Source organism: Cherax quadricarinatus, chromosome 79 (assembly GCF_038502225.1).
Source record: "Cherax quadricarinatus isolate ZL_2023a chromosome 79, ASM3850222v1, whole genome shotgun sequence".
In the NCBI taxonomy this organism is placed as follows: domain Eukaryota; kingdom Metazoa; phylum Arthropoda; class Malacostraca; order Decapoda; family Parastacidae; genus Cherax; species Cherax quadricarinatus.
This window is the reverse complement of record NC_091370.1, coordinates 16,706,669-16,731,221: the sequence shown is the minus strand read 5'-3', so window position 1 is coordinate 16,731,221 and position 24,553 is coordinate 16,706,669. Positions and strand designations below refer to the sequence as shown.

General features: G+C 47.1%; 1 protein-coding gene across 5 annotated transcripts in view; it reads right to left on the bottom strand.

Annotated features, from left to right (window-relative positions):
- The window catches only part of LOC128702802 (semaphorin-1A-like), a 548,739-nt gene that overhangs the window by 472,049 nt on the left and 52,137 nt on the right, over nucleotides 1–24,553 (bottom strand). For all 5 annotated transcript variants that reach the window (XM_070101980.1, XM_070101982.1, XM_070101984.1 and 2 more), the window contains exon 2: nucleotides 9,601–9,807. In XM_070101980.1, the coding sequence (XP_069958081.1) occupies nucleotides 9,601–9,787 (187 nt within the window). In that variant the 5' untranslated portion in view covers nucleotides 9,788–9,807. The remainder of the gene's footprint in view (nucleotides 1–9,600; nucleotides 9,808–24,553) is intronic.

Below are 24,553 nucleotides of genomic sequence, written 5' to 3'. Positions count from 1 at the left end.
TGGGGGCATTTTGCATCGCCTGCCCAGTCTTTTACTTTCGTAGGGAGTGATTTCTGTGTGCAGATTAACACTAAAACAAATATACAAGTAGATAATAGTAGGCGTTCTTTATATGACAAACAGCTCCAATCCCTCACCTCCCTCAATCACATCCTCTCACCACCACAACCATAAATCACCCCCGTCCACCACAATGCCCCAACACCTCCCACGATCATATCCTCTCACCACCACAACGCCCCAACACCTCCCACAATCACATCCTCTCACCACCACAACCATAAATCACCCCCGTCCACCACAATGCCCCAACACCTCTCACCCACTACTATCGCCACTCACCACCTAGGGCCTCACGCTCCTGGTCCAAGTTTGTCTTTCCCACACCAGGTCTCGCCAGGCCTTCGGGCATTGTATGCGTACACAATCCGTGTGCACATAACCTCCGGGTGTACATGTAGTAGTGTCCGTGTAATAAAGAGCAGTGGTTGGTAAAGGCCTTTACAATTGTCTGGATATGTTATTTCCAATATCTTACTCTTTTTTATGTGTTCTCTTAAGTTTCCCTTTTCTGTACACACCCTCCCAAATACCAACGTCTCTTCAGAATCTGCCAAAAACACCATGTTATCAGCGAAGACTGTGATGACTGCTACTGCACTGTGATGACTGCTACTGCACTGTGATGACTGCTACTGCACTGCGATGACCTTCACAAATTATTTAAGTTCTCCTGCGCCTTGCCAGACTTCGAATAAGTGTCTGGAGTTGGCTTCCTTCAATTTTTCGTTTTCCCTACTACGCTAAAAGTAATTCTATTCACGGGGAAGCGATAAGCTCTTAGGGGGTTACACAGTCTGGAAAGTGTGACTAGCGGGGTTATGAAGATTCTTACGTGTGTTTTTGTGTAGTTAAGTACTCAGGAAGGCTATGTACACGTATTGTGCCCACGTAAAAACTCATCCGTGCGTGCACACTGTACGCTGCACCGCAGCACAAATAACTCGCCCAGGAAAGCACTAAGTGACCTAATGTGTAGTGAGCACCAGGTTGGTGTGACCAGCAGGATAATGGTGTTGGGGGGTACCTGAAGGGCGTTTCCGGGGAGTCAATGCCCCCGCGCCACTAACACTTCCTTCGCTATTCATTAGATTAAAAAAAAGTGCTTGAAGAAATTACTTCAACAAAGATACCCAGAAGTTACACCCGACCCAAATTAGGCCTCCTGGTTGCTGGCCTGATCGATCAAGCTGTTAGTGCTTACCGCCCGCAGTCTAACATTTGCACCACAACCCGGCTGATCAGGAACACTGAGGAATCTATCAAATTCCCTCTTGAAGACAGCTAGTGGTTTATTGGTGATCTCCTTTATGTATGAAGGGAGGACAGTGTAGAGGGTTCCTTGACATTTACTGAGTACCCTGTGTACTCAACTCACCTGGCTTTCATTAGAGGTATCCTGCACTGTCTACCAAGCCTCTCGTATTCATTAGTAGTAATTCGGTAAGTTTGGTACCAGTATCTCCCAGGTATAGATTAAGATGCATCTTTCTCGCTTGTACTCTAAGAGAACAGTTTTCGTGACTTCAAGCACTTCCAGTAATTTGTCTTAATTGAACTTATACGAGCCATGGAGGTTCTCTGAATATTTTCCAGATCAGCAATTTCGTCTGACTTGAGGTGGGTCGTTAGTACACGGCAATGTTCCATCCTAGAGAGAACAAGTGACCTAAACAATATCATTTACTTGGCGTCTTTGTTTTAAAGGTTACAACAACAGTACTGCTGTTCCTTGAACGTGAGTTCTAACATTATCACTCCCAGGTCTCAAATATGACTTACGTTGTTTTGTACTCGTCTTTATTTCCTCTATTCTTCCACGGCGTTGTAATTGAATTTTTCACTGATCACATTGTCAGTGGCCCACTGGAAGATTTGGTTCACATCTTGGAGGGTCGCTGAGTCTTTATGGTTGCCACTTTCAAACAAATGCTAATATCTAGTACAAAGGTTGACGCAGTGCTTGAGGGACATTTTTTACTGTAGCAGCCACTGATTTCTGTTTAATTTTACTCTCTGGTTTCTATATGTTAGGCAGTTAAATATCCATCTGACTACCTTTAAGGTTATTGCTTTTGCACACATTTTGTGCACAATTACCCCATGATCGTACTTGTTAAATACTGTGGCCAAAGTCAGTGTATACTACATCTGCATTTTGCTGGTCTTCAAGTGCATCAAAGACAATGTAATGGTACAGCAGTAGAATTCTTGCACACTATTTTAATTCCTTGATACAATTACAGTAGCTTAGAAAATCGCATAACCAAAATACAATCTACTTTAACACTAAGGCTAACAATAATAATAATAAATAATAATAATTAATACAACAGCACATGATGGAGGACCCTTAACAAGCAACTCTGCAGCCCCTTAACCAACCAACTGTCAGACTGCTTGGAGCAATTGCTTAACACTTGGCACCCCCGTTCCTCCCCGCCCTCACTGGCAATGGAGCAACAAACGACAGTCACGCTGCAACTCACCCCCTCCCCCTCCTCTCCTGGCACTGTGTAATGTAAATCACAGGGCCACACCAGCAGGCAGTGACATCTGTGTTTCAGTTATACGACACCTGGGAAACTGGAGGAAATCTGATTTGAGCCAAGGGGAACTACAATTCCTTAAAACAAAATCAACATCAAGGTAAAGCCCCCCGCCCCATTAAAGAGTTGGGCTCTAACTTTGGGGTCCCGTCTCCACTCGGAGCACTAACAATAAATCAATGTTCACCACCGTGGTCCACCACAGTCCTAGTGGCTACTACATACCACGACGAAACGGTTCAAAGTGCCACTGAGAGTGCCTCCCGAGACACCCACCCATCCTCCAATCGTCCCATCTCTCACCCACCCGCCCCCCTCCCGCCCAGGAGCCACCCCCCCCTTCATCAGAAACTAAACACATGGTTTAAATTGGTGGGGGCTATTTATCAGGTAATGAGGCGGCCGATAGTGTTTACATTCACTACCACCAGCGTCAAGGCAGAGCCTGGGTTGTGAGTTCACTATCACCAGCGTCAAGGCAGAGCCTGGGTTGTGAGCTCACTACCACCAGCGTCAAGGCAGAGCCTGGGTTGTGAGCTCACTACCACCAGCGTCAAGGCAGAGCCTGGGTTGTGAGCTCACTACCACCAGCGTCAAGGGAGAGCCTGGGTTGTGAGCTCACTACCACCAGCGTCAAGGAAGAGCCTGGGTTGTGAGCTCACTACCACCAGCGTCAAGGCAGAGCCTGGGTTGTGAGTTCACTATCACCAGCGTCAAGGAAGAGCCTGGGTTGTGAGTTCACTATCACCAGCGTCAAGGCAGAGCCTGGGTTGTGAGTTCACTATCACCAGCGTCAAGGCAGAGCCTGGGTTGTGAGTTCACTATCACCAGCGTCAAGGCAGAGCCTGGGTTGTGAGCTCACTACCACCAGCGTCAAGGCAGAGCCTGGGTTGTGAGCTCACTACCACCAGCGTCAAGGAAGAGCCTGGGTTGTGAGTTCACTATCACCAGCGTCAAGGCAGAGCCTGGGTTGTGAGCTCACTACCACCAGCGTCAAGGAAGAGCCTGGGTTGTGAGCTCACTACCACCAGCGTCAAGGCAGAGCCTGGGTTGTGAGCTCACTACCACCAGCGTCAAGGCAGAGCCTGGGTTGTGAGCTCACTACCACCAGCGTCAAGGAAGAGCCTGGGTTGTGAGCTCACTACCACCAGCGTCAAGGAAGAGCCTGGGTTGTGAGCTCACTACCACCAGCGTCAAGGAAGAGCCTGGGTTGTGAGCTCACTACCACCAGCGTCAAGGCAGAGCCTGGGTTGTGAGTTCACTATCACCAGCGTCAAGGCAGAGCCTGGGTTGTGAGCTCACTACCACCAGCGTCAAGGAAGAGCCTGGGTTGTGAGCTCACTACCACCAGCGTCAAGGCAGAGCCTGGGTTGTGAGCTCACTACCACCAGCGTCAAGGCAGAGCCTGGGTTGTGAGCTCACTACCACCAGCGTCAAGGAAGAGCCTGGGTTGTGAGCTCACTACCACCAGCGTCAAGGAAGAGCCTGGGTTGTGAGCTCACTACCACCAGCGTCAAGGAAGAGCCTGGGTTGTGAGCTCACTACCAACAGAGGTTGAACACATCTCTTCGGAAGAAAGTAAATTTTTGCCTGTGACCTGTTTCAAGAATTTTCACCACTACCGCGACCCGGTATCCCTGTCGATTTCTTGCTGTTGGCGGTCTACTGCCACCTATGTATCCATCAGTCTGGTTGATCTAGCACACCGGGGATACATTGATCTAGTGTCCTCCAAGACTTTCACAATGGTTCCAGTAATATTTCTGATATCAGCTGGTAGCAGGTTGAAAAGTCTAGGTCCACGAATGATACAGGTCTCGTACGGGGTAAACTTTACTTTTCCTCCCGAAACAGTCCAGTACGTTATCGTAGTGCGCAGATTTGTTAATAGCTTCTCAAGTACCTACCAATGTGCTTAATATCGCCTCCCACCCCCTCTCTCTATATGTCTCTCTCTCTCTCAATCTCTCTCTCTGCAGGGGGTAAATTTCCATTTCTTTGAGGCGTTCCCAATAGTTTGTAAGTAAAAAAAACTCTCTGAACTTCTCAAAAGTATCAAAGGTATTGGCAAATGCTCGTTGTATTTTTTTCTGGCTCTGAGTGGCACTGTCACCACAGTAAATTTTCCTTACTGTATTTTTCAAAAGACAATTCAATGTTTACATCTTTCCATTCTACGGAACGACACTATATTGTGTGTTCTCCTTTCTAGTTCCTCACTCCCCCATATCTGAGCAACTCCAGTTTTTCCGATGTCCTCTAGGGGTGACTTCCATGCTAAATTTTATATCTACAAAGCTGTGGTATATTACAAAGAAGAGTGGTGCCATGAGTGTGCCTTGGCGTACCCAGCTTTTTACACTGTATACTAGTATTCTCAGGTAGAATATCCAAACAGCCTCAAGGAGAAAGTTTGCGATTTCTCCTCTGAACCATTTTTACGTCTCCCAGGTTTATGTGTACCCCACATTTTTACGTCTCCCAGGCTATGTGTACCCCACATTTTTACGTCTCCCAGGCTATGTGTACCCCACATTTTTACGTCTCCCAGGCTATGTGTACCCCACATTTTTACGTCTCCCAGGCTATGTGTACCCCACATTTTTACGTCTCCCAGGCTATGTGTACCCCACATTTTTACGTCTCCCAGGCTATGTGTACCCCACATTTTTACGTCTCCCAGGCTATGTGTACCCCACATTTTTACGTCTCCCAGGCTATGTGTACCCCACATTTTTACGTCTCCCAGGCTATGTGTACCCCACATTTTTACGTCTCCCAGGCTATGTGTACCCCACATTTTTACGTCTCCCAGGCTATGTGTACCCCACATTTTTACGTCTCCCAGGCTATGTGTACCCCACATTTTTACGTCTCCCAGGCTATGTGTACCCCACATTTTTACGTCTCCCAGGCTATGGAGTGATTCCATTTTTGTAGTTTTTATTTTTCACAAAATTCTTATAAAATTTGTTTTTGACATTCGTATAAAATATATTTGAAATATTTTTGTGAAACAACTTAATAAAACAGTCATGTTTTACATACGTTATCTTAGATTCAATATAATTTACTACATATAACAAAGTTTAAAATTATGTATGATGCCTATATAAACATCCATTATCGCTGCGTCTACTTGGCGCTGCTGCAGAAGCTCCCTATGTTTACCTCTGACCTGTTTTGCGAGTTTTCCTGAGCCCGGCCTTGAGCCAGGCTTGCCTGGTGTTTGTAAACAACCAACCAACCATGCACCCACCACTGCCGTGGCAGACTACCATAAACTGCCAAACTCTTCCGTACCCTGAAAATGTACAAAACCGCCCCCGTTGTCCTTTACAAAACAAAAAAGGTTCTGTTGTATACAGGAGGATGGGTAATTTAGGCCAGGAGGTTAGCCAGACTCCCACCTCCGCTTCACACTGTAAACAAGTGTAAATGATCTAATCCTGGAACGGTAAACAATGGCCAAAGCTGTAAACAGCTGCGGTGTGAGAGAGACGCCACCTTCAAATATTTACACAGTGAAAGCAATAGTTTCAGAGGTAAATCCCACTCCATCCCCAGCCCCCTTTCCCTTCCTTACCACTCCCCCTTCAACCTTTTTTCTTGCTGTACCTCCTGAGTTACCTCCCTGTATTATATAACCTTTGTTTATGTTAACAGTGCTTAAGCTGACCCAAGTGAAGCTTGAGAGTTAACGTATGTGACGAGGCTAATGATGGAAGGAAAGGGTAAGAGGGCAAGAAGGAAGAAGGAAAAAATGAAGAGAGCGAACAGGAGAAAAGGCAAGGAGAAAGAAGTGAAGGGAAGAAAGGACAATTATTGTATTTGGGGAACAGTGCCTGGGGAATGAAAGACAGTTTGTATCAAAGGAAGGGGGAGAGAAATCCAATTTTTTGGATCAAGAGCCTCTCACCAGCATCAAGAACCTCTCCCAGAAGGGTAAAGATGAAAGGAGAAAGAAGAGAAAACAGGGGAGGAGAGAAAACCGAGGAAAGATTACGAGACCCTACTTGTTGGTTACCTACAGTTCTCTCGTATATCAGCGCCCCCACGGACCGGTCCTAGACCAGACCACCTGGTTGGTCAATCAAGCTGTTAGTGCCCGCCGCCTAAGTCCAACGTATGCACCACAACCCGGCTGATCAAGAACTGATTTGAGGAATGTCAAGTTAGCTCTTTACTACAGCCAGGAGTCTGTCGGTAATCATCCTTGTGTATGAAGGAAAAGCGCCGAGTTGTGGTGTGTCTACCCCACCTTACCTGGAGGTTATTCCGGGGATCAACGCCCCCGCGGCCCGGTCCATGACCAGGCCTCCCGATGGATCAGGGCCTGATCAACCAGGCTGTTACTGCTGGCCGCACGCAGTCCAACGTACGAGCCACAGCCCGGCTGATCCGGCACTGACTTTAGGTATCTGTCCAGCTCTCTCATGAAGGCAGCCAGGGGTTTATTGGCAATTCCCCTAATGCTTGATGGGAGGCTGTTGAACAGTCTTGGGCCCCGGACACTTATGGCGTTTTCCCTTAGTGTACCAATGGCGCCCCTACTTTTTATTGGGGGCATTTTGCATCGCCTGCCCAGTCTTTTACTTTCGTAGGGAGTGATTTGTGTGTGCAGATTTGGGACCATTCCTTCCAAGATTTTCCAAGTGTAGATTATGATATATCTCTCCCTCCTGCGTTCCAACGAGTACAAGTCAAGTGCTTCCAAGCGTTCCCAGTAGTTAAGGTGCTTGATAGAACTTATACGTGCAGTAAAGGATCTCTGTACACTCTCTAGATCTGCGATTTCACCTGCTTTGAATGGAGATGTTAATGTACAGCAGTATTCCAGCCTAGAGAGAACAAGTGATTTGAAAAGGATCATCATTGGCTTGGCATCTCTCATTTTGAACGTTCTCATTATCCATCCTATCATTTTCTTTGCACGTGCGATCGTGGCACTGTTGTGATCCTTGAAAGTGAGATCCTCAGACATTACTACTCCCAGGTCCCTTACATTAGTTTTCCGCTCTATTGTATGGCCAGAGTCTGTAGTATACTCTGTTCTAGTTATTATCTCCTCCAGTTTTGGAATTTGTCCTCATTGAACATCATATTGTTTACCGTTGCCCACTGGAAAACAGTCTTTAATACTCCATTCTCATGCTTCAGCTTCATATTATTCCAGACCATGGAGCTGACCTCTTCTCCAGACTGTGGGACTGACCACCTCAAATAACATTTCTCCAAGGTTGATGGACTGATTACATTATCATTTCACTACTACACATGATCCCTCTGACTGAAGCCTACTGTGTAGGCGAAACATTTCGGAATAAAGATGCCTAACTGTTGCACACAAGTCTTACTTTACAATCTAATTTCCTGGTAACATGTTCAACACGTCACTCTGAAGATAACGTTCCACACATTTTCACCTGTGTTCACCTGATTTCACTTTCACACTGTTCATTTTGTTCTTTGTGTTCACCCGTGTTGCTTTCACTACCGTCCACCTGCTGTGTTCAGCATGACTCGTCTTGCATATATACACTGTTGCTCTCTGGTGTAACAAGCCTTTGTCACTGCAATTTGTCTGGCAACAATGACATTAACAAACCCGCAAAAGGGTGGCGTGGTGGCGGCGGCTTTGGTTGTGTTGGTGGGCGATTTCGATTCCTTGGGAAAAATGAAGATCCCTGTGGCCAAAGTACTCTGCCAGTTATTTTGTAGTATTCGCTCTTGCACCATAATCAAACGTGTCTGCGGCTTTCACCAAGACTTAATATTGAAGTACGAGGTATATCAATACCAACAAACTGTGGTCAAGACGTGCAACACTCTGGGGAAACCTTTTTTCCCCCACTAAGGATTATTAATCCTAGTACTATTAACACCCTTAGTGGGTGAACCAAAATTCTCAAAATTGTGTGATTGAATGTCTTAACCCTAAAGGTCCTTATATGAATGGTATACAGTTAAACCTTGTCATATTCAACCTCTTGACCAGTTTACACGGTGATACAAAGGTTCTCCCCAGCTAAACATATGAAAGTCCACCAATTATTTTCTACTTATAAGAACATAAAACTGGAGTAGTATGGTAGTGGTCCTACTGTTCCATGTTAGGAAGGTCTTACTCTCCCTACCATTATTCTCACCAGTGTTCTGCATAAGCACACACGAACCCACCTTCCATCCTCTGATCCCCAGTCCTCCTCAAACATATTCACAAACCTCTTTCCGGAATTTCTCTTTACGGCAAGAGCCACTATCACCTCTCCCCACTGCCATTCCACCCCCTCTCTCAACCACTGCCATTCCTCATACTCCAGCACCACACCAAGGTCAGGTCAAGCCAGGTCACGGCCCCCAGTGTTCTCATCACCTCCCTCCACAACACAATCACCCAAACGGTTTAGTTTAACATTTTTTTGCAGAGCTTTCACCTTTAGCTGCCACAGTGTGTATAACTTTGTGTGTGCACTTGTCCACAGTTCCTCTCACTGTGTGCCTCGTTAATACTTCATTAAACATTCATTTCCTACTAATGTATACATATCTATTTTAGTATTCTGCCTTCATGCCATCAAGCTAGCTTCACCAAACACTCCCATGATGAGATACTGGCGGTGCTGCTGCTGCTGCTGCTGCTGCTATGATACTACTTCTGCAGCTCCCCTAACACTGTATGAACGAGAATTTACCAAAATTTTGAGTAGTTGATTCAACAGCACTCACACTGTACTAAGTAGTCTATATATTTACATATTAATGGCCTACAAAAACTACACGAACAAGACATGCGCAGTACTCGGAGACGTCTCACCAGTCTAATCTCTCTACATGATGGATAAAGGTACTGGATGGCGAAATATCTCCGCCATAAATATGCTCAAGTGTTGGCATATCTTGCTCAACCATTGTACAAAAATCTTGCAAAACCTGAACCTGTTCAGAAAATTGTGGTCCAGGATCATGCCCATGTTAATGAGTGGCATACCTGGTAGAGTGACGCTCCTGGGTGCGTGTTCGCTGATGAAGGAAGCGGTGGTTAGGGCTGCGACCCGTGGCACCGCAAGTAGCAAGGCCGCCAGTGCCAGTATTGGCCAAGGCAGGGCCGGTGCTCGCTGGAAGGGTGCCACTACAGCGGCCAGCCATGCCAGCCCCGTGGATCCTCCACGCACCATCACCAACTGTGGTGCAGCATCTGTCAAGGCGAGAGAGAGACAGTGTTAAGTGTGCAAAGGAAACGCCAAGGAAAATGCCTCAGTTATATTTTTATTAAACAATTGCTGCAAAGAGCTGTGTTCTTCCTCGTTATGAGGAGAGAGAGAGAGACAGAGAGAGAGAGAGAGAGACAGAGAGAGACAGAGAGAGACAGACAGACAGAGAGAGACAGACAGACAGAGAGACAGAGAGAGACAGAGACAGAGACAGAGAGAGAGACAGAGACAGAGAGAGAGACAGAGAGAGACAGAGAGACAGAGAGAGACAGAGAGACAGAGAGATAGAGAGACAGAGACAGAGAGAGAGAGAGACAGAGACAGACAGAGAGACAGACAGACAGACAGACAGAGAGAGAGAGAGAGAGAGAGAGAGAGAGAGAGAGACAGAGAGACAGAGAGACAGAGAGACAGACAGAGAGAGAGACAGAGAGAGAGACAGAGAGAGAGACAGAGAGAGAGACAGAGAGAGGGAGGCAGGGAATGTAAACCAGGAATGGAGAGAAAGAGCAGGGAAAATGAGAGGAAAGCCTAGTTTAGCAAGAAACAAAATATAATATTACACACGTATATAAAATATATATCAGACAGCCTGCTACAGTGTTCTTCCATCTTCCACAATGTTTTATACGAAAAGGGCATTTAACCCAAGTGGGTCATAAAGCGAGAGGTATTTAATAAGTGTGGTCCAGGAAGACACTGTTCATCAAGCCATACAACTCCCTATAACACCTGGTATTACAAGCTGAAAACTTTTCCTTCCTACCAATGTTTTTTTCCAGCTCCCTCTCTATCTTCCTCGACCCTTAAGATTTAATAGCAGCCCCCTGTCCCTCTACCTCAAAGATAATAATCAGTCCTAGTCCCTTACCCCTACCCTAAATGCTCAATAACAAAGCTCCCCCCTCGCTAAACACTGAATATTGTTTCCTACATCTTAATATAACAATCTGATGAAGATGTACATACCTCCGCAGGCTAGTTCGAAGACTTACAAAAATAATCATGTGATGAACAGTTTTGAAAACCGACAAAGTTGAAGAGTTATGACACTTGTGCAACATCTGGGAATCTTCACTGAAGAAATGTTCTTCAATAAGATTCCCATATGTTACGAGTCTTAATTCTTCAAAAAATAAACATATACAGGTGTCGTTCAGCCTCAGTAAACCTGTACGTAACGGTTTTTTTTATATAGAAAGAGTAAAAAACAAAGCAGAATATACTGAGACAGAAAGTAAGAAAATGGTGACCGTGTTTAACAAGCCACCATCTTACTTAGTAACTAACAATCTAACTTATTACAAGATCAATTAACTGCGCTTCTCCATACAATTTACACTCGCCACTCCTAGTCTACTCATTAAACGAGTCTCAACTAGAAGGTTAATTATCGTTAACATCCACGGTGTTATCTCCGCTCATTAATACACACGAGGGATATATATATATTTAAGTTATGAAGATATACATTAGATGATGCTTAAATTGAGAAAGTGTTTTAAAATGTAAATAAACGCAGGTTCCTTCCCTCACTTCCTGTATTCACTTATCCTCCTTCACGTAATAGTAACTCCAGTTCTGCTGGAAGGAAACCCTGAAGGGACAAATTCCTCAGTCTTCTAATAACATGTTCATTTTTCCACTATAATCTACCATTATAATTTGCTTTGTTTCATAATGTGAAGTCCAGGATCTGTCCTTAATTCATGGTATAACTTAACAAATATTTGAGGACAATTATTATTAGAAGACAGGGTAACTTGCATCTGTCTTAAGCTACATGACTGACCAGGCAAGCACCAGACGAACCTCGTCTAAGACCGGGCTGCGCAAGTAACAAAACTCTCGCAACTCAAAAGTAAAGTTACCGTTTTTAACCTTCAATCGAATACTGTATTTGTAGACAGCATCATCGTTTTACCAAGGTCTCCCTCTGCTCAGGCTGACTCATCTCAACTATATAAACCATCCTGTGATGGAATATAATAGCGAAATATAATGAGCTTTTGTTCCCACTGTTTAAGTATGATATAGGCAGCACACCGCCGATTTAGCCAATCTGGCTAAATAAAAAAAAAAAAAAAACTTACCAGATTACCAGATGGCCACTCTAGGTTCTGCACACTTTCCCCTCTTTCCTGAAGGCACATTTCCATGCCTCTCCACTCCCCCTCTCCCTTCAGTTCATTCTCGCACCACCTGTGATAATCTTAAAAGATTTCAACGTTTCCGGGCTATTTTAATCCTCCTCGCTACCAGACGTATAGTTGCTGTTTCTTAATCTGTGTGTGGCTAAACACTGTTTTCACAGGTTTGTATCTAACCTAAATTAAAACAGACTTTCTTTTTTGGTTAAAGTTTGTGGGCTGCGTCAAGAGACGTGCTGGGAACGTGGTAAATATTTTTTTCCATCTCCTCCCCATGTAGGCACAAGTCTTCCTCCCCTTCCTCAAGTCCCCTCCCTGCCATCCCCTCTTCCCTTACTAAGTCTCCAGTAGGCACACTAATGCCTGGCCGGCACAAAAACCTCCCCTGCCATCTTTAGCACTAACAAAAAACACTTAACGAGGCAACAATGGCAATGAGAGGCACGCGATGTGCCCAAACACCCAGCAACACCACATACCACCTCCATCCATCCTGTCTTCTGTTATTTGTACTAATATTTTCCTCTGTTTCGAGCTGTGAATCAACTTACACGACTCCTTTCCTTCCTCTCCCGTGTTTTCCTGGACATGTCTACAACCTCAGAAGCTTAACTTTATGGCTATATAAGCAACATTTACCACAAATACAAGACTATTAAAATATACATTACAATGTCGTATCAGGGGTAAGGCATGCAAGTTATATTTGCTAAGTGCAATACCTAATTAAATCAGTTAACTCTGCTGAGGGTAACATCCTTCTCTCACCACCGCCGCCAAATAAATCTGCCTCTCCTTCCCCATCCCTTACCCACGAGAAGAAACATCTTATCTTAGCTATTATGGCCATCACTAAGGTAATATTTTAAGAGCTCTGACCCCTGTGTTAACAACCCACTCTCACACTTTCTTGATATAAACCCCAGTAATCTGTTTGCCTTATTACGTATGCTTAGGCATTGCTGTCTTGGTTTAAGGTTGCTGCTTATCATAACCCCCAAGTCCTTTTCGCAGTCTGTATGGCTAAGTTCTACATTATTTAGCTTATAAGTCCTAGGGTTGTGGACCCTGTCCTTCTTGTACACCAGTTTAACACCAGGAAAATATAGCTAGCTTCTGTTCCCTCTGTGTGACTATCTTATATAGCAGTTGCCCATTAACAAATTATAATTTAACAGTAAAACGTACAACCGAGCCACGTCCTGGCGCACGAGAGGGAGGATGAATTTTGGGGTGGAAAGGAGGGTGAAGAATGTGGAGGAAGAAGAATTAGGGAATACAGGAGGAGGGTAAAGAACCACAAGAGTCATCGTCAAAGAACATCTGGCAAAAATAATTTGCATGCAACACTTAAAAAGAGGCGAGAGATGCATTTGTAACGTTACACAAGTCTGCTCTGGGAAACATACCCTCAGACTGAGATCAGCTGGTGGTGCCGTCTCCAGTACCCAACAACATGGCACTGGCCAAGAGGTCAGCAACAAATGCGTTGCAAGAATGCTACGCAAAGGTTAGTCTGAGGCTCATGGTACACATGCTCCCTCGTGGAGTTACATTACTTAACGCTTATCAACTAAACAAGGGTCATTAAAAATTGTCTGACACCAGTCCTTCATCTGTCAAAAATAATCCGCAGTATAAGGATGAATATAAACTCGCTGTATTTATATACAAATATATACACCTTTGGCTAAGAAAGGTTTTGCAAAGGTCTGCAAATGGTGGCTTACAGCTCCCACCTTTGAAGTTTCCCCAGCTTACATCTGGCTTGATAGTGTTCTATCTACTCTTCCGCTACTTTCAACTTCCAAACTTGCATCAGTGTGGTCTCTGCTGCAGTCTCACTACCTTACCTACCCTCCAGGTAGACTCCAGGTACCTGCCTTGTAACGCTCCACTCTCCCTTCATTACATAGCCACTTCCCTCTTCTCAAGCACCCCTCGAACTCCATGGATAAATCGACAAATACAGTACGATTCGATCCTTTATGACTACGTTTCGCCCAAACAGTGGTCTTCTTCAAGCTTGACAAAGCCCACTGTGCGGGCGAAACGTAGCCAATAAAAGGATCACATTATACTGCATCTGTGCATTTTTTTCATCGTGTCGGTTTTTTTATAGCATTTATCTGCAGTGCTCCTCACTAAACCTGGCCACTCGTGGAGGTGCCAGGGAGGAAGAGAGGTGCCAGGGAGGAAGAGAGGTGCCAAACTATAAACTCTAACTGGAAGAGAAATCCCAAGTCATTCTAGCACTTCAAAAGGCGAAATCTGAGGGGAGGCGATGAGGGTGGGAATTGATGGGAAGAGAGGGGAGGCAGGGCAGGGCAGGACACGGGCGTGGGAACAAGCTCTGCAAAGGTCAACATGCCATTCAAACACACGAGGGACTCGCCATTATGTACAACCGGCGGTGCTTTCCTCAAGATTAGATTGGTAAAGACAGCTGGTGAAGTGTGTGGCCGGAGTGCTGCGTCACTTCCACGGGTGGGGGTGGGGGGGATGTCACTTCCACGGGTGGGGGGGATGTCACTTCCACGGGTGGGGGGGATGTCACTTCCACGGGTGGGGGGGATGTCACTTCCACGGGTGGGGGGGATGTCACTTCCACGGGTGGGGGGGATGTCACTTCCACGGGTGGGGGGGATGTCACTTCCACGGGTGGGGGGGATGTCACTTCCACGGGTGGGGGGGATGTCACTTCCACGGGTGGGGGGGATGTCACTTCCACGGGTGGGGGGGATGTCACTTCCACGGGTGGGGGGGATGTCACTTCCACGGGTGGGGGGGGATGTCACTTCCACGGGTGGGGGGGATGTCACTTCCACGGGTGGGGGGGATGTCACTTCCACGGGTGGGGGGGATGTCACTTCCACGGGTGGGGGGGATGTCACTTCCACGGGTGGGGGTGGGGGGATGTCACTTCCACGGGTGGGGGTGGGGGGATGTCACTTCCACGGGTGGGGGTGGGGGGATGTCACTTCCACGGGTGGGGGTGGGGGGATGTCACTTCCACGGGTGGGGGTGGGGGGATGGCACGTCCCCGGGTGGGGGGGATGTCACTTCCACGGGTGGGGGGATGTCACTTCCACGGGTGGGGGTGGGGGGATGTCACTTCCACGGGTGGGGGGATGTCACTTCCACGGGTGGGGGGGATGTCACTTCCACAGGTGGGGGATGTCACTTCCACAGGTGGGGGGGGATGTCACTTCCACGGGTGGGGGGGGATGTCACTTCCACGGGTGGGGGGGGATGTCACTTCCACGGGTGGGGGGGGATGTCACTTCCACGGCGGCTAGTGTATAGAATACACGGATAAAAAAAAATCTGCGCTTTATTAATTCGTGATGGTAACCTCTTAAGTTTTATAGGTGCACGACTGACTCACAACCGAAGTACCCGGGTTAATCCTGGGGAAGGTGGATCGTTTAGTCACATCTCTTAACGCTGCCCTTGTTCGCCTGAGAGTTGTTGCCCTGGAGAGGACCTCAAACGACACTGCTCGGCTTTCTTGGATTATCCTAAGTTATTAACCCCCCACTGGATTAATCCGAATTAGTCGTTGTCTAACCCAAGATACGCCAACAAAGCATAGTAGTATAGCTCATTTCAATTTGGTTTCTAGTCTAGAATACGACCCACAACATTTGACTAACACATAGGTATCTACGTAATACTAAATAAAGTGGGGCCAGCCAAATACGAGGAGAATCGTCCCTATTTCTCTCCCGGCCCGGGGACCTAACTCAAACTAGGGTCGACTAGTTGACTTCTTCAACCAGGGAAAAAATAATAGTCGTCCCTCCATCTCCTCTCGTCCCCCACTTCGTCCTTGTCAGGGAGAAAACGTCCATGACGGCCCTAGGGGATTTACACCCTCCAATCACTGCCATCTCTCCCCTTTAACACTCAACCCCTTCCGAACTATTTCCTTTCTTCACTGCATCTTCCTTTATACCCAGCCCGCAGCCCCCCCCCTCCCAAATTTTCCTCTCCCATCTCTCCATTTACTCTCCCCTCCCTCCCTCTCCCCATAAAAATCTCACAATAAAATGAGCCATCAACGCCAACTGAAACAGAATACACGAACAAGCTTTTAGCAGCGGATAGGAAAAAAGTTGTTCTAAATTCAATTCCCGTGAAAGAGGCAGTAAATCTTGTTTTCACATTTTTAACGCTGCTGCTATACCGCCACTTGATTTACAGTGTTTCACAGGAGCTCTGCTTTTTAGCGAATTTACATAGATTTGCACAGTAATTTACGGCGGCCACGGGAAGGACAGGAACCTGTACCAGGACAACACTGGTGGAGGGAGGCAGGTGACCGGTCCCAGGGCCCGGTCCAAGACCAACAGGAACCTGTACCAGGACAACACTGGTGGAGGGAGGCAGGTGACCGGTCCCAGGGCCCGGTCCAAGACCAACAGGAACCTGTACCAGGACAACACTGGTGGAGGGAGGCAGGTGACCGGTCCCAGGGCCCGGTCCAAGACCAACAGGAACCTGTACCAGGACAACACTGGTGGAGGGAGGCAGGTGACCGGTCCCAGGGCCCGGTCCAAGACCAACAGGAACCTGTACCAGGACAACACTGGTGGAGGGAGGCAGGTGACCGGTCCCAGGGCCCGGTCCAAGACCAACACTCCCGGATGCTGGGGTGCTAAGAAATTCACGCGAATCTTAACATTTATTGAAGACAATATACTAGATAGGAAAAGAATGTTTTGATTTTCTAGATTTTACTCCCAAGAACTATTTTGTGCAGCAACCTGTGAACGAACATTCCACCATAACAGTGGTATTTGTTCAACCTAAATAATGAGCAATCTGATAGATACAAACTTCATTCTTGGCCGTTTCAAACTCAGAATATCAACCTTTATTAAAAATGGTAAACTGCAGCAAATCCTACAGACTTCTGCACACTGCTATCAACCTGGTGAAGATACTGAGGCTGGTAACAGTGTTGATACAATTACCGACTATTACGTAAAAGGACAGGTGCAACTAATGCTACATTTTGTGGCAACGTTTCACTCAAAGCTCCTGGAGTGTGCAACGTTGCCACACTCCAGGGCTCACTAATCTGAAACCAAGACAACAGTGCATAAGTGTTCGCAATAAAGCTAACAGAATCCTTGGCTTCATATCAAGAAGCATAAATAATAGGAGTCCTCAGGTTGTTCAACTCTATATATCCTTGGTTAGACCTCATTTAGATTATGCTGCACAGTTTGGGTCACCGTATTACAGAATGGACAAATGCTCTGGAAAACTTACAAAGGAGGATGACAAAGTTGATCCTGTGTATCAGAAATCTTCCCTATGAGGATAGACTGAGTGCCCTGAATCTGTACTCTAGAAAGGCTAGAATTAATAGGAATGTAAATAGCGTGCTAAAAGATATCTAGCCAAATCAGGACTCGAGGGCCCACGTTTCCTAACTTGTCCCAGTGTTTGTTTACGTGTCTTGTAAACCAATTTATCGGTGTCTATTACCAAGGTTTATTCCACAATGGTCAGGTACGAAAACTAACGAGAAATTTATCACAGAAAAGTCTCGCTCTCCAGGAACGAGACAGTTCCTGGGAGACCGAAACTTAACTCTTGTGCCCTTTTACACAACATATAAACATTTTTACCAATATTTCCACAAGATTACACATCGAGTAAGAGGTATGTGCACACAGCGTTGAAACTAATGATGTAATCAAAACAATGATCATTGTCGTCATGACACTCGGTAGAACAATAAGCTGACCATCACGTCCGCTGCCCGTGCAAGCAACAATACACGCATGGACTACAATCAGACTGCAAATTAGAATGTTAACTACACAAATATACAAGTTAAATCCATGCCACTGGAGAAGGGCGAGAGAGAAAACAGAGTAAGGAGAGAGATAAGAAAATAAATACAGGAAGATTTTTAATTTTCATGAGGGATTTACAAATAACCCGCACTTGAGGGTTATTTGTAAATCCCTACACCATTGTCAAGTCACAAGCAAGCAAGAAAACCGCAAAGACCAGAAAACAGGTCGGGAGGAGGAAGAAGGGAGTGGCAGGAGTAGAAATATCAAACTTAAAACACTTTAGTTAGGTTACATAAACTTAGGCGATGGTTACACAACACCAAATACTCTCAAATTTACAAAAGCATCACTGGTGATACGAACAATCTCCGTCCTGCAGCAGTGAGGGTGACCAAGTGTCTCAGCTTCACCAAACACCATCTCATTTGTAGCTGCCAAGAATCAAAGATTCCCCATGACTATGACGGACGTCCTCCAGCGATACCCAACTCCAGTGTCGTGCGTTCTGATGGGTCGTTGTGAGAGACCTGTACGAACAGCTTCAACTGTGCTATTACTAAATATTAAAATGGTATAAAATACCGACAGGTTGTTAGGTAAGAGACGTGCAACAGTTATCTTTACACTGAAACCTATTATTATTAATAAAGCCACTAGTCTTCCATTATTTACCTTACCATTATAACTTTGCCTCTGATGAGTTTCGAGAGTTACTACTCCCGGCCCATCGTCTGGTGCTAGCCTGGTCAACCAGGCTGTTATTGCTGGAGACCCGCTGCCCTACATAACCATCACAGTACGTAGATACTCATTCTAAATCTGAATTTATCCAACTTTAATCTAGTGTTTAGACTTTTATCTTTCTTACATATCCCCAGCATCATATTTATATTATCTCTTTTTACCTGTATCGAACTTGTGCAATACAATGACAGGCACACCTGAGTTGGCGAGCCAGGTACACCCGAGGCAATAATATCCTGGGAGACGAATTACCTCCATCAGGGAACACACGCCACCCGTATCCTGGGGTTGTCATTTGCAGGGGAAGGGGTAGTATTGGCAGGGGAGAGGGGGGTCATGGAAAGGGGTCATGCGGTGTGAGGGGTGACGGGCCGAGCCCACAACACTCGTGCAAGTAAGGTCACCTGACCACACAATACCAGCAGATTTTTCAACCTTATGTGCCAGCCACTGCGCAGCTCATAGCTCAGCATCCCAAGAGACAATTCGGGTCATGATTCTGATGAATTACACGAGGATTTCCGAACATTCTTACTAGTTTTATATGGCACTGTTTAATGAAGGGTTCCCCAGCAATAAGTCAGTCATTCCTAGTTGTTTTAAATATAACTATCGCCTTTATGTTGGAAACTTAGGTCGCTATAAGCAAGGCGGGTTAAAGAAAGGTTAACATGTGTATTATCAAGCAAGTCGAGTGAGAGACGTTATATCTAGTAATGTCGCAGTGACTAAGGTGGTCTATGTATACACAGGTGTATACCTTGTATACTTACGATCGCTATTAATTAAAGCGTCACTGACACACCAATACACACACAATATATATATATATATATATTATATATATAATATATATAATATATATATATATATATATAAACATACACAAATGCAGTATCTTCATTGGGAAATTTTTTACCAGTGGGGTGCCACAAGCATCAGTACTGGCACCAGTGAAGTGCCACAAGCATTAGTACTGGCACCAGTGAGGTGCCACAAGCATTAGTACTGGCACCAGTGAGGTGCCACAAGCATTAGTACTGGCACCAGTGAAGTGCCACAAGCATTAGTACTGGAACCAGTGAGGTGCCACCATCATCAGTACTGGAACCAGTGAGGTGCCACAAGCATCAGTACTGGAACCAGTGAGGTGCCACAAGCATCAGTACTAGCACCGGTGAGGTGCCACAAGCATCAGTACTAGCACCGGTGAGGTGCCACAAGCATCAGTACTAGCACCGGTGAGGTGCCACAAGCATCAGTACTAGCACCGGTGAGGTGCCACAAGCATCAGTACTAGCACCGGTGAGGTGCCATAAGCATTAGTACTGGCACCAGTGAGGTGCCACAAGCATCAGTACTAGCACCAGTGAGGTGCCACAATCATCACTGGCTTAAGCCGATGGGAGACTTGACCCTGCCTCGCATGGGCCAGTAGGCCTGCTGTAATGTTTACGTTCTGATAAGTATTGGCACTAGTGGGGATGCCCCCAGGGGAGTACAACTCCCTTCCCCACTCTGTCTCCCCCATTCTGGCCCCCTTCTCCCCGCCTCCCTACATTCGTGTATCAGTTACTGATTATTAAAGTCACCTTACACCCCTCCCCCACCGTCATCCAACACCCAGCCCCTACCCTGCCATCCCCTGCATAAGTGTACTCTCCCCTCTCCGTCTGGCGCGCGCGCGCGCGCGCACGGTAAGACAACACTGCTGTATCACTAGGATTATCCGCTCAACCCAAGCGAGGGGCTTCACCTGTCTGTCCTTCCCGCAGGAAGACAGAACCGCGGCGGGAAGAGTTCAAGCATGGACAGGGAAGAGAGGGAGAGAGTAGAACAGGTAAGAGTGGGCACTGAAAAGATGAATAGGCCGGGGGAGGGGTAATAAGGGGGAAGGGGTGATAAAAGGGGGGAAAATGCTGAAAAGCTGGAGAAACACCGGCACATGAGGTTATAATAGGGAGAAGAATGGGAAGAGGGATAAAGAATAAGAGGGGGAGAATAATGGGCAAAGGGGTGAGAGGAGGGGCATTTGCAATGCAAAGTGAGGAATAGAGGACAGAGGGAGAAGGGGAGGGAAAGCTAGACCAGCAGCATCACAGTCCAGCCTGTGACTAATATAAAAGTCCAGGGTAAGCCAGAGGAAGGCCATAGTCAGATGACCAAAAGCTCCAGCTGCGTGGCATCATATGATTATGACCTGCGTCAGGGAAAACTTGTCCCGTTTCCTTACAAACTTAACCTAACGACTGCGCTTTCAAATCACCTATAACACATCACAAATCACGTGAAATGGATTTAGTTTACGTTCTGGCGTGCAGGAACAAAAGTAATATTACAGCTGGCTAAAGAGAGGAAGAACAAGCGAGCGAGAGGGAAGAGGGACTCAGCTCTGGCTCTTGGTACCATCTCAACTCTGGACAGACTGGCCACAATGTTTTCAACTGTTTATAGATCATTCCACTACCAGTTATGAGTCTTGACCACTTGCCCCACTATCAGGATTACCATCACTTCAGATCAGTGTAACACCCCTTTCCTGGGTACCTGTGTCCAATTCCCCACGGGTACCAGGACCCGCGAGTATGGGGGGTAGAACTCGCAAATGTACGGGAGAATACCCGCGAGTGTACGGGAGGGAGCCCGCGAGGAAAAGCAGTCACGCTGAGCGTCCATAATTGCCTAACTAGGGCAATCATTACTGATAAGCCCCCGACGCGTATTAAACAATGGATGACGCACAGGGGACGGTGAAGGATGGAACTGACGAATAAGAGCGATGGTATAATGCGGTGGAAGAGGGAGGAAAAAAAAAAAGGGGTGGGGGGGGGGGGACGAAGAGTTCACATTCCTGATTTATCAAAATAATTTATACACACGAGATCTGAGAAGCAGACAAGACAGAACTCATCAGGTCTGGCAGTACCAACACGGGACCCAGAGCTAGGGTTCTACTTCCCCCTACCTCCACAGACAACTAGGAAAGTACACGTCCTGTCATTCCACGGCACTACACTTCCTTCACAGTAATATAAAAACAAAACACTGCACACACAAGAGCTGCCAACGTTGTTTACAATGACTAAATAATTTCCTTTTAGTATTACTCAAGGGGAAAAATAGCGAGTTGAGAGATCTACAAGTTCTTGCAACAATAGTTCGGTAACACAGAGTCCGCGGTGGTCTGCGCCAAGCAGGCAATACCTCTGAGTGTGAGGGTGGTGGGAGCAAGATGTTTTCTGATGCCTGTCTTCGCAGTCTCGTGCCCAGATACCTATTTACAGGGGGCAACGAGTAAGGAGAATTGCCCATGCTTCTCACCTTACCCAGGTTTCAAACCGGAGATTCACAGCTGTACTCCGAATCCCTCTGACAACGGAGCCCCAGGTCAGTGAGCATACGTGAAACTAGTGGAGAGGAAGGGTTATTCTGACCCTCAACTATGACACAGTAAGCCTACCTCAGGTATGAGAGAGAAGGGGTGGAGAGGTACAGAAGGCAGTGAAAGGTAGGCCCAAGGATTAGTAACAGTGGGCTCGTGGTGGCCTTTTATTAGCAGACAAAAGGAAATATGGAGGTCGCTTGGGCTAATACCCGTATCTTGTCCCCGGCAGCATGGTGTGTCCGGCCACCGGCCTAAAACTACACCTTCTAACAGCGAGTGTTCGTTAATAGCGTAAAATAACCTGAAATTTACCTTATGACGACTTTAGGGGTCAACGCCCCCGCGACCCGGTCCCAGACCAGGCTTAGTGAATGGCCTCATCAACCTTCTAAAAACATGAACTGGGTTAGCGATGACGAAGGCGGTAAGGGGGGGGGAGACGAAAAAGAGAAGGTAATTAGAAGCTGGGGAAGGGAGCAAGACAGGATAGTAAAAGGGAGAGTAATATGGGAAGGAAAGTAGGAAGTGAGCAGTAAGGACAAGAAGGTAGGGAGGGCAGGTGTGGTAGAGGCTGCCAGTGCCACACACAGCTTGGCACCCACCCTGCTTCAGGTAATCCCCACCTTGTTGCACTCTTCTAACTGCTTCTTTCCACGAATTACCCGCTTTAAGCAGCCAACAAAGCCTGGAGTGCGCTAACATTAAGTACACAAAGCTCCTCTGTTTTGTTCAGCTTTTGTTATTCTTACCATATAGACTAACACTGCCCAGTGATGGTCCAGGGCTCATCACTGCCCAGTGATGGTCCCGGGCTCATCACTGCCCAGTGATGGTCCCGGGCTCATCACTGCCCAGTGATGGTCCCGGGCTCATCACTGCCCAGTGATGGTCCCGGGCTCATCACTGCCCAGTGATGGTCCCGGGCTCATCACTGCCCAGTGATGGTCCCGGGCTCATCACTGCCCAGTGATGGTCCCGGGCTCATCACTGCCCAGTGATGGTCCCGGGCTCATCACTGCCCAGTGATGGTCCCGGGCTCATCACTGCCCAGTGATGGTCCCGGGCTCATCACTGCCCAGTGATGGTCCAGGGCTCATCACTGCCCAGTGATGGTCCAGGGCTCATCACTGCTTACACTGCCCAGTGATGGTTCAGGGGTCATCACTGCTTACACTGCCCAGTGATGGTCCAGGGCTCATCACTGCTTACACTGCCCAGTGATGGTCCATGGCTCATCACTGCCCAGTGATGGTTCAGGGATCATCCCTGCTTACACTGCCCAGTGATGGTTCAGGGGATCACTGCTTACACTGCCCAGTGAAGGTTCAGGGATCATCACTGCTTACACTGCCCAATGATGGTTCAGGGGATCACTGCTTACATTGCCCAGTGATGGTTCAGGGATCATCACTGCTTACACTGCCCAGTGATGGTTCAGGGATCATCACTGCTTACACTGCCCAGTGATGGTTCAGGGGTCATCACTGCTTACACTGCCCAGTGATCTAGGGATCATCACTGCTTACATTGCCCAGTGATGGTTCAGGGATCATCACTGCTTACACTGCCCAGTGATGGTTCAGGGATCATCACTGCTTACACTGCCCAGTGATGGTTCAGGGGTCATCACTGCTTACACTGCCCAGTGATCTAGGGATCATCACTGCTTACACTGCCCAGTGATGGTCAAGGGGATCATCACTGCTTACACTGCCCAGTGATGGTCCAGGGATCATCACTGCTTACACTGCCCAGTGATGGTTCAGGGGATCACTGTTTACTCCGCCCAGTGATGGTCCAGGGATCATCACTGCTTACACTGCCCAGTGATGGTTCAGGGATCATCCCTGCTTACACTGCCCAGTGATGGTTCAGGGGATCACTGCTTACACTGCCCAGTGAAGGTTCAGGGATCATCACTGCTTACACTGCCCAGTGATGGTTCAGGGGATCACTGCTTACATTGCCCAGTGATGGTTCAGGGATCATCACTGCTTACACTGCCCAGTGATGGTTCAGGGATCATCACTGCTTACACTGCCCAGTGATGGTTCAGGGGATCACTGCTTACACTGCCCAGTGATGGTCCAGGGCTCATCAATGCTTACACTGCCCAGTGATGGTTCAGGGATCACCACTGCTTACACTGCCCAGTGATGGTTCAGGGATCATCACTGCTTACACTGCCCAGTGATGGTTCAGGGATCATCACTGCTTACACTGCCCAGTGATGGTTCAGGGATCATCACTGCTTACACTGCCCAGTGATGGTTCAGGGATCATCACTGCTTACACTGCCCAGTGATGGTTCAGGGATCAACACTGCTTACACTGCCCAGTGATGGTTCAGGGGATCACTGCTTACTCCGCCCAGTGATGGTCCAGGGATCACTGCTTACACTGCCCAGTGATGGTCCAGGGCTCATCACTGCTTACACTGCCCAATGGTTCAGGGCTCATCACTGCTTACACTGCCCAGTGATGGTTCAGGGCTCATCACTGCTTACACTGCCCAGTGATGGTTCAGGGGATCACTGCTTACACTGCCCAGTGATGGTCCAGGGCTCATCACTGCTTACACTGCCCAGTGATGGTTCAGGGATCATTACTGCTTACCCTGCCCAGTGATGGTTCA